Source organism: Ranitomeya imitator, chromosome 4 (assembly GCF_032444005.1).
Source record: "Ranitomeya imitator isolate aRanImi1 chromosome 4, aRanImi1.pri, whole genome shotgun sequence".
NCBI lineage: Eukaryota > Metazoa > Chordata > Amphibia > Anura > Dendrobatidae > Ranitomeya > Ranitomeya imitator.
Window position 1 is genome coordinate 246,696,343 of NC_091285.1, and position 14,225 is coordinate 246,710,567.

Genomic DNA, 14,225 nt, shown 5'->3' on the forward strand with positions numbered 1-14,225 from the left:
ACAGATAGCGGTGGTCACATTAAAACTGCGCAGGCACTCCTCCTGTACAAAGATGGTGGCAGTCACTGAATCATTCGGCTGATCCCGGTGGCTGTGTGTTCGTGACGGTGTTCCACTGGTGGTACCGCGGAAGAGTGTACGTGAGTGTGTGATGCGTACAGCGTATAGAGTGTCCCAATATGGCAGTCGGTGAACTGTCTTCACTTGGAATTCTGGGATACAGTGACATCTGGACAGAACAGGAAATGAAAACATTGCAAGGCAATTATATAAATAGATATTGTGTAATTCCAGAGCCTGCCTGTTTATAGGGGTTGTTGACTCATTTTCAATCTTCAGGAGCGCACCTCTCCTCCTCTGCGATGTGTCTTCCTGCTTCTGCTCCTGCTGATTGACAGCTTGGCCAGTGGCATGGCTGAGCTGTCAGTATGAGCTAGTCGCTCTTTGATCCTGCTTGCAGAGGTAGCTTTACATCTGTAGCATCAGAGGAGTGCAGGAAACCTGAAGCTGGCTGGATCCAGCGATCTGACTAACTCCATGGCAAACCGCTTACAAACGTGCTCTCTTTGCCTAGGAAACTGGCCACCACTGAGGTGTCCTGTAACCTTAACGATAAGCTTGTAAACTAGAGGAACTTTACTAAGAGGCAAATTACAAAGTTGTTTGTTTTTACAAGCACTTTGCACATTTGTTAATTTACTGAGATGATACATCCTCTTTTTATAATAGCCTACAATTTCACTTAACTAAGGCTTTTTATACTTATCTGTGAGGTTGGATTTGCTACTGTGGATATGGCATACTTACTTAAAAGGATTTTTCACTGATAATGATGGTCTATCCTTTTGATAGGTCATCAATAACAGACTGGTTCAGAGCCGACATCTGGCAACCCCAAAGAACAGCCCCACCACCAGTTGGATGTAAATAGTGTGCGGAGAGCAAGAGGAGCTGGGCTGCAGTACCCAGGAGCGGCTTCTTTATGGAGTGAAACCCCACTGCTGTCACACCATTAACTGTTTACATCCACTTTCCTGGGAGTAATAGCTGATCATTTGGGGGGCTGTGTTTTGGACCCTCAACAATCTGATATTGATGACTTAGAGGGAGGCTATCAGTATCATAGTAGTTGATGGGAATACCGCTTGCATTTTAAGCATCTGGTTTCAATTTGTCATGAAAACATATGTAATGGATCAGCAATTTTTCTGTTGCTTTTCTGTATTTAGAATATTCCTATGTAAAGAAAAAGAGAAATCTTGAACACTGAAGGCAGGTTTAAATTGACCCCAGCATTTTTTTTAGCTATCATTATTTCCAATAAGGTGTGAATGAACATTAGTGTGTACATTATATGGACTTTCATCTGTTTTACATGAAATGATTAGGACTGTATTGCGCAACTAGTAATGCTCGTTTTTTCTCGTGTTTCTCTATTACTATACCGGTGAGTAAAGTGTATAGCAATGTGCACATCCACGTATTCATCGAGGAAAGTGTAAAGGGACTGTTTTACAGGTGCATTTCCCAAATTTAGAATATCATCAAAAAGTTAATTTATTTCAGTTCTTCAGTACAAAAAGTGAAACTCATATATTATATAAAGTCATTACAAACAGAGTGATCTATTTCAAGTGCAAGCGGTGGTGGTACGGCAGTGAGCGGTGACCCTGCAGCGGCGGCATATGGTGGCTGCCATTCTTCTTCCTGGTCCGGCGTCCTGCTTCCGGCTTCTCAGTCAGGGCAGGCGCAGATGGAGGAAATCCGAGAACTCCATCCACGCCTGCCTCTACATGATGTCTCCAGGAAAATGGCCGCGGATGCGGCACAGGCACAGATGGATCTCTTGGCCCGGCCTCGATGATGTCACTGCTGGAGCTCATTCACCAGTGGTTTTCAGCCTGGACGGTCGCATCTTGGCACCATCCAGGTTCAAAACTGTTTCTCCCCCAGACATGAATTACGGCGTGGGACAGAACAACCGACAGTTATGGTATATTGTTGTTTTTTTATTTTACTTATATTACAGGAGATCGAGGGCTTCTGTGGAATTAGGCAAGGTTGTAAGTATGATTTAATTGAGATTATTAAAGGAGTCTGTGTCATTTTTTCAATTAAAGGACTTTTTTTCTGGCTGTGTCTTTATTTACAATACAGCTGTAGAATTAGTGATGGAGAGGTGTCTTATAGACACCTCTCCATTACTAAGCCTTGGGCTTGATGTCACCTGACAATACAAAGGTGACATTAACTCCACAAATATGAACCCCACTTGCCATCGCTATAGGGCAAGTGGGAAGAGCCATCTAATAGATGCGCCTTTTCTGGGCAGCTGCGGGCTGCTATTTTTAGGCTGGGGAGGGGGGCAATATCCCTGGCCCCTTACCAGCCTAAGAATATCAGCCTCCAGCTGTGAGCTTTATCACGGCTGGTTGCCAAAAGTGGGGTGGGGGGATCCCATGGTGTTTTTTTTTTTTTTATTTAAATAATTAAAAATAAGACATGGGGACCCCCTTATTCTTGATAACCAACCTTGCTGAAGCTGACATCTGAGGGTTGCAGCCCCCAGCTGTAAGTTTTGCCTGGCTGGTTATAGAAAATATGTGGGAAACTATGTCGGGTTTTTCATTCATTTAGTTATATCGCAGGTGGTGAGTGAGGAATATCCTCATTATCCACTCCTGCTGTCACTGTTATTAGCGGCAGCAGGCATAGGTTGATGGGAGTAATAGTCCAAAAAGCCCCCACCTGCTGTCATTGTTCTGACTTGAATATAAATCTCATCATTTTCCTCTTCTCCCACCGATCGCTGGCATAGCAGAGGAGAATGATGAGAGCTGTCTTCAGCACCCGGCGCAGAGAACAGCGCTTACTGTAGTGCTTCTTCCCCGGCGCCGATGCGTGTCACATGGATGACATCCATGTGTGTTATCCATGTGCACGCGTGCTGGACGTTTTGCTGCCCGTGCTGGCAGTAAAAAGCAGACATGTCTGTGTGGGGCACACGGACACACTGTCCGTGGAAACACATTGGCATGTGCACAGGCCGTTTCATGTGAATGGGTATACGTGTGTCAGTGTCTCCGGTACAAGTGAAAACTGTCACCACAAGTACCAGAGACACAGATGTGTGAAAGAGGCCTAAGGTTATGTGCACACGTTCAGGATTTTTTGTGTTTTTTCACGACAAAACCACAAAAAAAACGCATACAGCATCCTATTATTAGAATGCAATCCGCAATTTTTGTGCACGTTGCGTTTTTTTCCGCGGCGGAATCGCATTCTGGAAAAAAATGCAACATGTTCATTCCTTGTGCGGAATCGCGGGGATTCCGCACACATAGGAATGCATTGATCCACTTACTTTCCACATGTGGCTATGCCCACCATGCGGGAAGTAAGCGGATCATGTGCGGTTGGTACCCAGGGTGGAGGAGAGGAGACTCTCCTCCAGGCCCTGGGAACCATATAATTGTAAAAAAAAAAACAAAAAAAAACTATTCGTGAGATTCTCACCTTCCGGCGTCCCTCGCAGTGTTCCCGCTCCTTGCGAAGCTTCCTTTCCCAGTGATGCTTTGTGGCAATGACCTGTGATGACGTGGGTCTTGCAAGACCGCTACGTCATCTGAGGTCATTGCCTCTAGGCATTGTTGGGAACGGGAGCACAGCGAGGAGCGGGAAGACTGCCGGGGATGCCGGAAGGTGAGAATATCACAATTTATTATTTTTTTTAATTATTTTTAACATTAGATAGGCAGCATCAATAGTTAAAAGTTGGTCACACTTGTCAAACACTATGTTTTGACAAGTGTGATCAACCTGTCAATCAGTTTTCCAAGCGATGCTACAGATCACTTGTAAAACGCTAGCATTCTGCAAGCTAATTTCGCTTGTAAAACGCTAGTGTTTAGCGGGAAAACGCATGCCAATTCCGCATGCGTTTTACCGGCGGCACAGTTGTGGAATTGCCGCGGCAATTCCGGAAGCGTGCACATAGCCTAAAGCTGAGGAGGGAGAGAAGAGCGATTCTCCTCCTCCTCTGTATGGATGGATAGTGATTGGTGGAGGGAACTGTTGCTGAGCTGCCTCCACCAATCACATATCTGTCTCTGCACATCAAAAAGTTAATTTATTTCAGTTCTTCAATGCAAAAAGTGAAACTCATTATATAGAGTCATTAGAAACAGAGTGATGTATTTCAAGTGGGGTTAAGGTCAGGCGAGTTTGCTGGCCAATCAAGCACAATGATACTGTTGTTTTTAAACCAGGTATTGGTACTTTTGGCAGAGTGGACAGGTGCCAATTCCTGCTGGAGAATGAAATTTCCGTCTCCAACAAACTTGTCGGCAGAGGGAAACATAAAATTCTCTAAAATTTCCTGGTCGATGGCTGTGCTGACTTTGGTCTTGGTAAAACACAGTGGATCTACACCAGCAGATGACATGGCTCCCGAAACCATCATTGATTGTGGATGCTTCACAGACCCATCAATGCAGATGAGCTGAAGGCTGCTAGCAAAGCAACCTGGGCTTCCATAACACCTCCGCAGTGCCACATGCTGATCACCTCCACGCTATGCCACATTGATGCAGTAATTGATACAAAAGGAGCCCCTACCAAGTATTGAGAGCTTTTACTGAATATACTTTTGAGTAGGCCAAAATTACGGATTTTAAAATCATTTTTTCAAGTTGGTGATATAAAGTATTCTAATTTACTGAGATAATGACTTTTGGGTTTTCATTGGCCATAATCAAACATAAACAGAAGTAACCACTTGAAATAGATCACTCTGTTTGTTTGTAATGACTCTATATACCATATGAGTTGCACTTTTTTGTATTGAAAAACTGAAATAAATTAACATTTTTTATGATATTCTAATTTTGTGAGATGCACCTGTAGAATGAGCCCCACACAGCCTCCCTATATATTTGAGCTCAAACATAGCCAACTTTTATATACAGTATGAGCCCCCACATGGCCTCCTAAATACAGCATGAGTCCCCACATATCCTCCTATATACATGTAAACATCCCATACACATACTTCGTTCCCCTGGTGGCCCCGTCCTCCACCAATCCATCCTGAGGATGCGAATAGCAATCACGGCAGAGAGCTTGGTGCGGCCCGTGGGCCACTGTTTTCAGCCCCCCTGGCTGTCTGTCTGTGGGCTGCACTTTGCCCAACTCTGCTATATACCAATGATTCGATAATATAAATAAAAGGCTAATTTTTCTGTTCACCCTAAATCCTGTAAAGCTTGGAGTACAAGGCTGCATTTACTAGTCAGTTGCAGTTTCTCCTCACACGTATGTGACCTTCTAGAGAATGAGAGAATCTTTCCGGATGTTGCCCTCATTATGCTAAAATGAAAGTAAAAGCTGTGTCGCTGCAATGATGAAGATCATTTGGTTTGCTAATGATGTATATTCGAGAAAAGTATTAGAATATCATCTACTGCGCGGGAGGCACACAAAACACAAATGCTTATACTTCCGTCATTTCTGTCGCTAAATTACCACAACCTCAGATCCTAAACCATTCACAATGTAAACATTATGGGGCCAATTTATTAAGGTGTTAACACCAGAATTCTGGCATACAACATCTTAATAAGTTGCAATATTTTTGCGCAACTTGGAATTTGAGCAAAAATATTGCGACTTTTGGCGTTTTTACTCTAGTCCCAGCCAGCTACGGCATTATACTATGAAAGGAAGCAAGAGCTTTGGTCCAATCTAAAACACACATTGTTACCTTATGCAGAATTTACTATCCGAACGTTTTTACTGGTATTTTACATTTCTACCAGAAGAATATGAATAATACAGAGTTTATTTTTACTGTGAAAAGGTCAGGAAGTGATCACTTTCCCAACCTTGTAGTGAGTTCCTGTTTTTGTCATTAGTGTGACTGTTTCGTAGGGGTTAGTAGCTTCTCCTATGAAAAATAGTGCGTCTTTCCAGCATAATGTTAGATATTTAGTAACAGAAATAATATCATCATACTTTTATCATCCTTTTTGCTGTCCTGGAGATTAAGTGTTTTATATTTTGATTTTATTTTTACGTTTCCCAGGTTGAGTTCAATCAAAACTCAGAATCGTTGTTTTTCAATGATGATCAACGGCGGATTGATTATATCTTAGTTTATGAAGATGAGCTCCAAAAGGAGCAGATCAAGCACACAAAAAAGAACCTTCTCCTAAAGCAGAAGGTACGTAAATGTTCTAGAATTTGGGACTGTCCCTGAAATGCAGATATGGCACTCTCCTCAAGCCATCGCATAGTGCCATGTGCAGGTCGTGGCAGCAAGAAAGAATCAATATCATGAAGAAAACTTCCAGAGCAGGATAAATATCTCGCTTTAGTCCCTTGTTTTGGTTCTGTATAATATAGAATTGTACTGAAATGTCCCTTTTTAGCACTGTAAGACTTTATTTTTTTTAACTTTTCTGCGGATATATGAGAATTTTCTTTTTGTTGGAAAAAACAGCAATTCATTCGTTGCGCTGTGTTTAGTTATTATGGCATTCACTGTGTGGTAAAATAGATATTTTAATTATTATTCTGTGGCAAAATATGATTCTGGTTAAGTTGTGTCAAGGTTATTGGATCCATCAACGTGAAAAAATGTTTATTTTTTTTTAAGGACTTCTCTGGCAGAGAGCCAGATAGCAAGTAAGTAGAGTTGCAGTGCTGTAGAATCCACTGGATCGTTTATTTCTGTGCTGAGGTTCCCTGTTGGTAGTTATGGTTGGACCACAGTCACTTCATCAAGCGCAGATTTGTTAGGGCAATGTTGCTGGCCATTCTACTTTATCAAGGGTTGTCCACTACTAGGACAACCCTTTCTTAAACTAAATGTTCGGCTCCGATAAAATAAATAAACCTATACTTCCCTCTCGTGCCGACTCTATTCCCACGGTGTCGGTGCTCGCGGTCCTCGGGCTGTGATGCGGTGAAATGACACGTGATGCCCGGCGTCCAATCAGCGCTGGCATCCCTGTCTCCACCTCCTATCTAAATGAACATGTCCAAAGTGATGTCGGGGCTGATTGGGCGCAGGGCATCATGTGTAATTTCACCGCATCACAGCCCCAGGACCGCGAGTGCCATCTCTGATGGAATGGAGCCTGCGTGGGAGGTGAGAATAGGTTTTATTATTTTATATGGGCCAAACATTTAGTTTAGGCAAAGGTTGTCCTACGAGTGGACAACCCCTTTAAGTATGATTATGGCAATACCACATTTTATATTATTTTTGTTTGTTTTACTACTTCTAAAAAGTAAAGGACAATTGGTTTGTGTATTCATGTGTATCCATTTGTGAGTGGAGCTATGTGAATGCTTAATTTTATGAGGTGAGCTATAGTTATCATTGGCATTTTATGGTACATACTACGGTACTTTTGTTTTTTGTTTTTGTTTTGAAAAGCGAGGTGAAATTTTTTTTTTCACATGTATATGCAGAGATTTTTTTTTCAACATTATAAAAAAAAAAATTATTTAAACCTGCAGTCATTAAATCACACTGTATTGCAGCAAACTCTTGTTACGTCCTTCAAGGGATCTCTACCATAAAGATAGCTTTTCAATGCACTAGAGTAGGAACGGCTGAAGCTGGGTTTACATATATCTGCATGATTTCTCAAATAGCCAAAGCAATAATCTTGCTTTCTTGTGGACCCAGCAGAGAACACGGGGCCTGAAAGTATTACTTTACTCTCGGAACCATATGAACCTTAAGGAAAATGCTCCTGCAGGATTTCATAATGGCTGAAAGTGTTGATATAAAGGCACAGATGATTGGCCTCGGGGAGACCAAAACATCCAACACCGCGGAGACACCATCACGTGTTTCTCAACGCAGTGATTCCAGAACACTGCCCCCATCCCTTATGGGAAATATGCAGATGCAACCCCGAAACAGCTGTCTGTGGATGGATACCATGCTTGGCATAGGTGGCTTTCCTTCATAGGATGCTGCCCTTCCCGTGGTTGTTCCTTCCCGGGGAAAGGCCTGGCTATTCACTGCTTGCGTCGAGAAACACGTGATGGTGTCTCCGCAGCTTCTTTACTTGCATCTGCATATTTCCCATAAGGGATGGGGGCAGTGTTCTGGAATCACTGCGTTGAGAAACACGTGATGGTGTCTCCGCGGTGTTGGATGTTTTGGTCTCCCCGAGGCCAATCATCTGTGCCTTTATAGCCTTTTTACTAGGCACTGCTCCTAATAGCCAGATTCCTACTCCACACTGATGAGGGGCAAAAACCCCGAAACAGCTGTCTGTGGATGGATACCATGCTTGGCATAGGTGGCTTTCCTTCATAGGATGCTGCCCTTCCCGTGGTTGTTCCTTCCCGGGGAAAGGCCTGGCTATTCACTGCTTGCGTCGAGAAACACGTGATGGTGTCTCCGCAGCTTCTTTACTTGCATCTGAAAGTGTTGATACATATAAGAAAGGGTTAGATTTAGGCAGGGTATTAATGGTTGCTATCATAGTGTTATACTGACAGGCATATTACTCTGAAAAACTGAAGTATCGCCGAGCATTATACAAGTGTTCTGGCTCAACCAAGTGAGCTATCCCTAGGGCAATTTATCACTATCAGATTGGTGGTACTGCAAACCTGACACCCCTGTCAATCAGTTATTACTAGGTCATGCGGAATGCCACAGTGAATGGAGCCAAAACACCCCAACTCTGTATACTGCGTAGTGGTCCTTTCTGGGTCCTGCATTTCACCTCCTACTTACTGCAATAGACCTCCTGAACCCGAGAAAAGCAACTACGCAGACTACAGAATTGGGGTGTTCTTGTTCTATTCACTGAGTCAACGGCAGGTATGTCAGACCAACCCCTTATTTCTCTAAAAACTACACCCACCCAAACCTTTGTAGACGTCCTGATCTCTGAGATGTTATGGTCTCCTAATCCAGCTTCTACTCCAAATGAAGGTCAAATTCTCCTATATTGAGTTACACTGGCTCTGTGCTCCTGAGGCTTGCCAACATGCCTGTGTAATGGAATAAACACACAGCGGATGCCACATCCTACTAGTGGGATATTTCCTGCAGCAGATGTGTTGCTAGGACGTTCCTCTTTTTTTTTTTTTTTCCTTTTTATTATTATTGTGTTTTTACTTTCCGTTCCAAGTGTAACTTCACAGGCCTTGTAGTGAAGGAATATGCTTAATAAATGTACAGCTTATTGAAAATGTCAACGCTGAATGTTTTCTTCAAATTTGTTTTCCCTTCCAACATAATAGTGGAGCACACAGCAGCGAGATTCTTATTTGACAGTGTCTAATACTGTATATGTTCATGTTTTTTCAATTTAAATCTGCATGTGTAGAATGCGTGAGGCATATAGTTTATGGGAATTTTCCAGTTTTACAATTCCTTGGAGAGGGAAAGAGCCAGGAGGAGGAGGTGGAGGTTTAATTTTCACATTCTTTCTAAGCAAGTAGATGGGGAAAACATATTTTTTTAAGGATGCATTACCATGTAATTGATTGCATTTTGTAAAGGTCTGACTGTTCGAGCCCTCTAAAGGAGGGCTGTAGAGTCCGTAAGCCAAACCTCCGACTCCAACTGCTCAATTTCCATAACACCGACTCCGACTCCCTCATACATGCCTCATGTTTAAGTGATAAATTTACTGTAGTAAAATGGTAACATCAAGCTTTTAATCTTTATTATGACACAATAATCAAGCCATTTAGATAGAACATAAAATATATTTATTGGAATACAACTTTAGAACAACATTTTTTTTTTTGCATATTTACAATTTATTATACCCTCTGCAGTAAGTGGAAAAAAACAGTTATCAACAAAAATGTACTGAACAGCATTTGTGCAGTCTATGAATTTGTTCTGAGAAATAGTATCGCCTCCATCAGATCCTCCTTCATAGATGACATCAAATCTGACCTAATTACTTTAAGACTAGAGAACAGCCTCTCTACACTAACTTGGGTGGGTGGCAAAGCGGTAACCATATGGGCAACATCTCTAATAATTTCAGGATGTAAAGAAATTGCCTTGTGCACAGTCCGTTTTGATGAACGATTGAACGCTTCTACTTCTTTGAGAGCAAGTGAAACATTTTGCTGAAATATGGTCAAACCTATCCATTACAGTAAATGGCTGCCTACTCTCCCCAGTCGCACAAGCTCGCTGCCTGGGGGTAATCCTTGACGCTGATCTTTCCTTCAAACCACATATCCAAGCCCTTTCCACTTCCTGCCGTCTTCAACTCAAAAATATTTCACGAATCCGTTCATTCCTCAACCAAGAATCTGCAAAAACCCTAGTCCATGCCCTCATCCTCTCTCGCCTTGACTACTGCAACCTCCTGCTCTGTGGCCTCCCCTCGAACACTCTCGCACCCCTCCAATCTATTCTAAACTCTACTGCCCGACTAATCCACCTTTCCCCCCGCTATTCCCCAGCTTCTCCCCTCTGTCAATCCCTTCACTGGCTCCCCATTGCCCAGAGACTCAAGTACAAAACCCTAACCATGACGTACAAAGCCATCCACAACCTGTCTCCTCCATACATTTGTGACCTCGTCTCCCGGTACTTACCTACACGCAACCTCCAATCCTCACAAGATCTCCTTCTCTACTCCCCTCTTATCTCCTCTTCACACAATCGTATACAAGATTTATCTCACGTATCACCCCTACTCTGGAACCCTCTACCACAACACATCAGACTCTTGCCTACCATCAAAATCTTCAAAAAGAGCCTGAAGACCCACCTCTTCCGACAAGCCTATAACCTGCAGTAACCACCGATCAACCAAACCGCTGCATGACCAGCTCTACCCTCGCCTACTGTATTCTCACCCATCCCTTGTAGATTGTGAGCCTTCGCGGGCAGGGTCCTCTCTCCTCCTGTACCAGATATGACTTGTATTGTTTCATATTATTGTACTTGTTTTTATTATGTATACCCCTCCTTACATGTAAAGCGCCATGGAATAAATGGCGCTATAACAATAAATAATAATAATAATAATAACGGTTTTCTATGAAGTGGAATCTTTTTCCCTGCGGCAATGCTTTGCCTGCTCCATGTCGACCAAATACTTGTCGAAATCAAACTCCTCATCTGACGAGGATGAAAGAACGGCAGCAGCAGCACTGGCAGGACCCGAATCCTCTTGCTCTTGGCCATCCTATAGCCCACTCATCCTAACTGCTACCTCAGTCAGAGCTTCTTTTCCTTTGTTCATCATCCAGCAATATACGGTGACTCGGGTCCACATAAGCAGCTGCCAGAAGAATTTTATTTTCTAATAGCAGTGTCACTCTCATTTTCATTGAAGCAGCAATGCCATCTGCAATTAAACCTCCTCTTTGGGACAGGCAAAACAACAAGTTCTTCCACTCCTTTATAAAAATGGCAGGAGTTAAATCCTCAGCTTGTAACTTTTTAGTCACTGTAAATGGGTGATGAAGCAATTCCTTCAATTCAGCCACCTGTGTCCACTGACCTTCATGTAGTGTTGCCTGAGGGTTGGCCATATCTACAAGGAAGGGTTTCAGCTCAAGCAGTCGCTGAATCATTAAATAGGTGCTGCCCCACAGAGTGGTTTGAGACACAATTGCCCTGTTTCAGCACCTCTCTTCAAGATGGAATCAATTTTAGGGGTTCTGGCAGCAATAGCTAATTTCCTCACTTTGCTATCAGAGTTCCAGCATGTCCCTCTTCTAGACTATCTTTTATTGCCAGGTGCAGCATGTGTACAACACAGCGCATGTGACAAATAGGAAAGAGGTGTGAAGCAGCTTCAACAAGATCATCTAATTGTAAAGTATAATGTTGCTGTTCTTCTGTAGTAATATCTGTTTGTTACTCCGTTATGAGAACAGGACTGTGGCCTTCCATCTCCAACATACTGAATATGGAATGTTCTTCTAGCTGCTGTTCACCTTCATTATTCTCATTCATCAGTTTAATTGTACTTACCTTATTTGAATCATTATCAGTTACAATAGCAAGAACCTGTTCTTTTTTTGAGTTCATAATCTTGCAGAATGTTTTCCACTAAGGTCTGGAGAAACTGGCTGCTGTGATGAGCTTTAGTATCTTTTACTGCCAGTGTCTTAGTAACAATTTTTTGTTGTCACAAACATATCGAACATTGTTAGCAAAATAGTTCTCTGTGTTGTGTGCAGGCATCCATATTAAGAAATCCAAAGCGTCTCTTGAGAATCTTTTTAAGATCTTCCTTTTGGTGAAGGGCTTCTTCGATCACTAATTTTCTAATACTTTCTCTTTCCAGAGAAACACCAAGTTTGCGAGCCATTTCACCATTATGAGCTGTAAAAGCTGGTCTTGCAAATAATGATAATGGTGCACAGTCCTTCACAACAAGCTCGATGAGCTGTCTTTTAAACACATCTGCTGTCCTTGTTACTGTAACTTTGTCTTGAAGTATCTTGTAACTGACGTTTGAGATGCTCCAATGTTAAAGATAGGGACGCAGGCAGAAGTAGGCAGGGCATAATGGATGACGTACGCAGCCTTTCACAAAGCCCCTGAACTCAAATGTGATCTTAGCCTTAATGCTTCACATCATATTTCTTCACAGTCTATGAAGAAGGGAGGAAGGAGGGAGCATGTTTGTACTTAATCATATTCCAGAGCACACACATACATATGTCCTCATCGATCCAGTTGCTGTATTTCCGAGTTTTAGATGTTACAATACATTTTTTCTCCTTATATTCTATGAATAGTGTATATAAGTCATCAGAGCATGTAATTTATCCAAATATGAGCTAAGAGGAAAAACAAACTAAAACATGAGGCATACAGAGACCACATATACTGGACTATTGATTTATGCACAGTTTATTGAAAGTTTTATATATGCTTTAGGAAGTACTTCTTTAATCCTGCTTTCCTGTTCACTCCAGAAATTCTGAGATGAATGTAGGCTTTCCTTCCCTGCGTGTTTATTTTTTCCCCTTATCTGTAGAGGAGGAGCTTCACTACTTACCATGAACATAAACTGCAGCACAGATTCATCTCCGCTAAAAGTCTAGAACTTAGATCAGAAATAGGACAGATATTTATAGGTCATTTCATAACTTTCCCAAATTCTCATGAAAAAATATTCCCCACAAACTGCATTGAACTACTGTACCCAATTTATTATATACTAGATGGTGGCCCGATTCTAACGCATCGGGTATTCTATAATATGCATGTCCACGTAGTATATTGCACAGCCCACGTAGTACATTGCACAGCCCACGTAGTACATTGCCCAGCCAAGTAGTATATTGCCCAGTCATGTAGTATATTGCCCAGTGACGTAGTATATTTCCCAGCAACGTAGTATATTGCACAGCCCACATAGTATATTGCCCAACCACGTAGTATATTGCCCAGGAACATATATTGCCCAGTCATGTAGTATATAGGACAGTCACGTAGTATATTGCCCAGTTACATAGTATATTGCCCAGTGACGTAGTATATTGCCCAGTAACATAGTATATTGCCCAATGACGTAGTATCTTGCCCAGCCACGTAGTATATTGCCCAGTCACGTAGTATATTGCCCAACCGCATAGTATATTGCCAAGCCACATAGTATATTGCCCAGTGACGTAGTATATTGCCCAGTTGCGTAGTATATTGCCCAGTCGCATAGTATATTGCCCAGCCGCGTAGTATATTGCCCAGCCACCTAGTATATTGCACAGCAATGTAGTATACAGCACAGAGCCACGTAGTATACAGCACAGACACGTAGTATACTGCCCAGCCACGTAGTATATTGCCCAGCCACGTAGTATATTGCCCAGCCACGTAGTATATTGCCCAGTGACGTAGTATATTGCCCAGCCACCTAGTATATTGCCCAGCCACCTAGTATATTGCACAGCGAAGTAGTATACATCACAGAGCCACGTAGTATACAGCACAGACACGTAGTATATTGGCCAGTCATGTAGTATATTGCCCAGCTACGTAGTATATTGCCCAGCCACGTATGTAACAGGTTAAAAAAGAAAAAAGAAACATATACTCACCCTCCGAATGCTCCTTGTAGTCCTGTCGCTTGTGTGTGGTGCACGCAGCAGCTTCCGGTCCCAGGGTTGGTATGAGCGCAGAACCTGTGATGACGTCGCGGTCCGTGACGTCATGGAAGGTCCTTCTCACATAGCATCTTTGGAACCGGAACCTGCCG

General features: G+C 42.6%; 1 protein-coding gene across 3 annotated transcripts in view; it reads left to right on the forward strand.

Annotated features, from left to right (window-relative positions):
- Nucleotides 1-14,225, forward strand: part of ANO6 (anoctamin 6) — a 302,301-nt gene that overhangs the window by 55,968 nt on the left and 232,108 nt on the right. For all 3 annotated transcript variants that reach the window (XM_069764476.1, XM_069764475.1, XM_069764474.1), the window contains one exon: nt 6,083-6,220. In XM_069764476.1, coding sequence (XP_069620577.1) covers nt 6,083-6,220 — 138 coding nt within the window. The remainder of the gene's footprint in view (nt 1-6,082; nt 6,221-14,225) is intronic.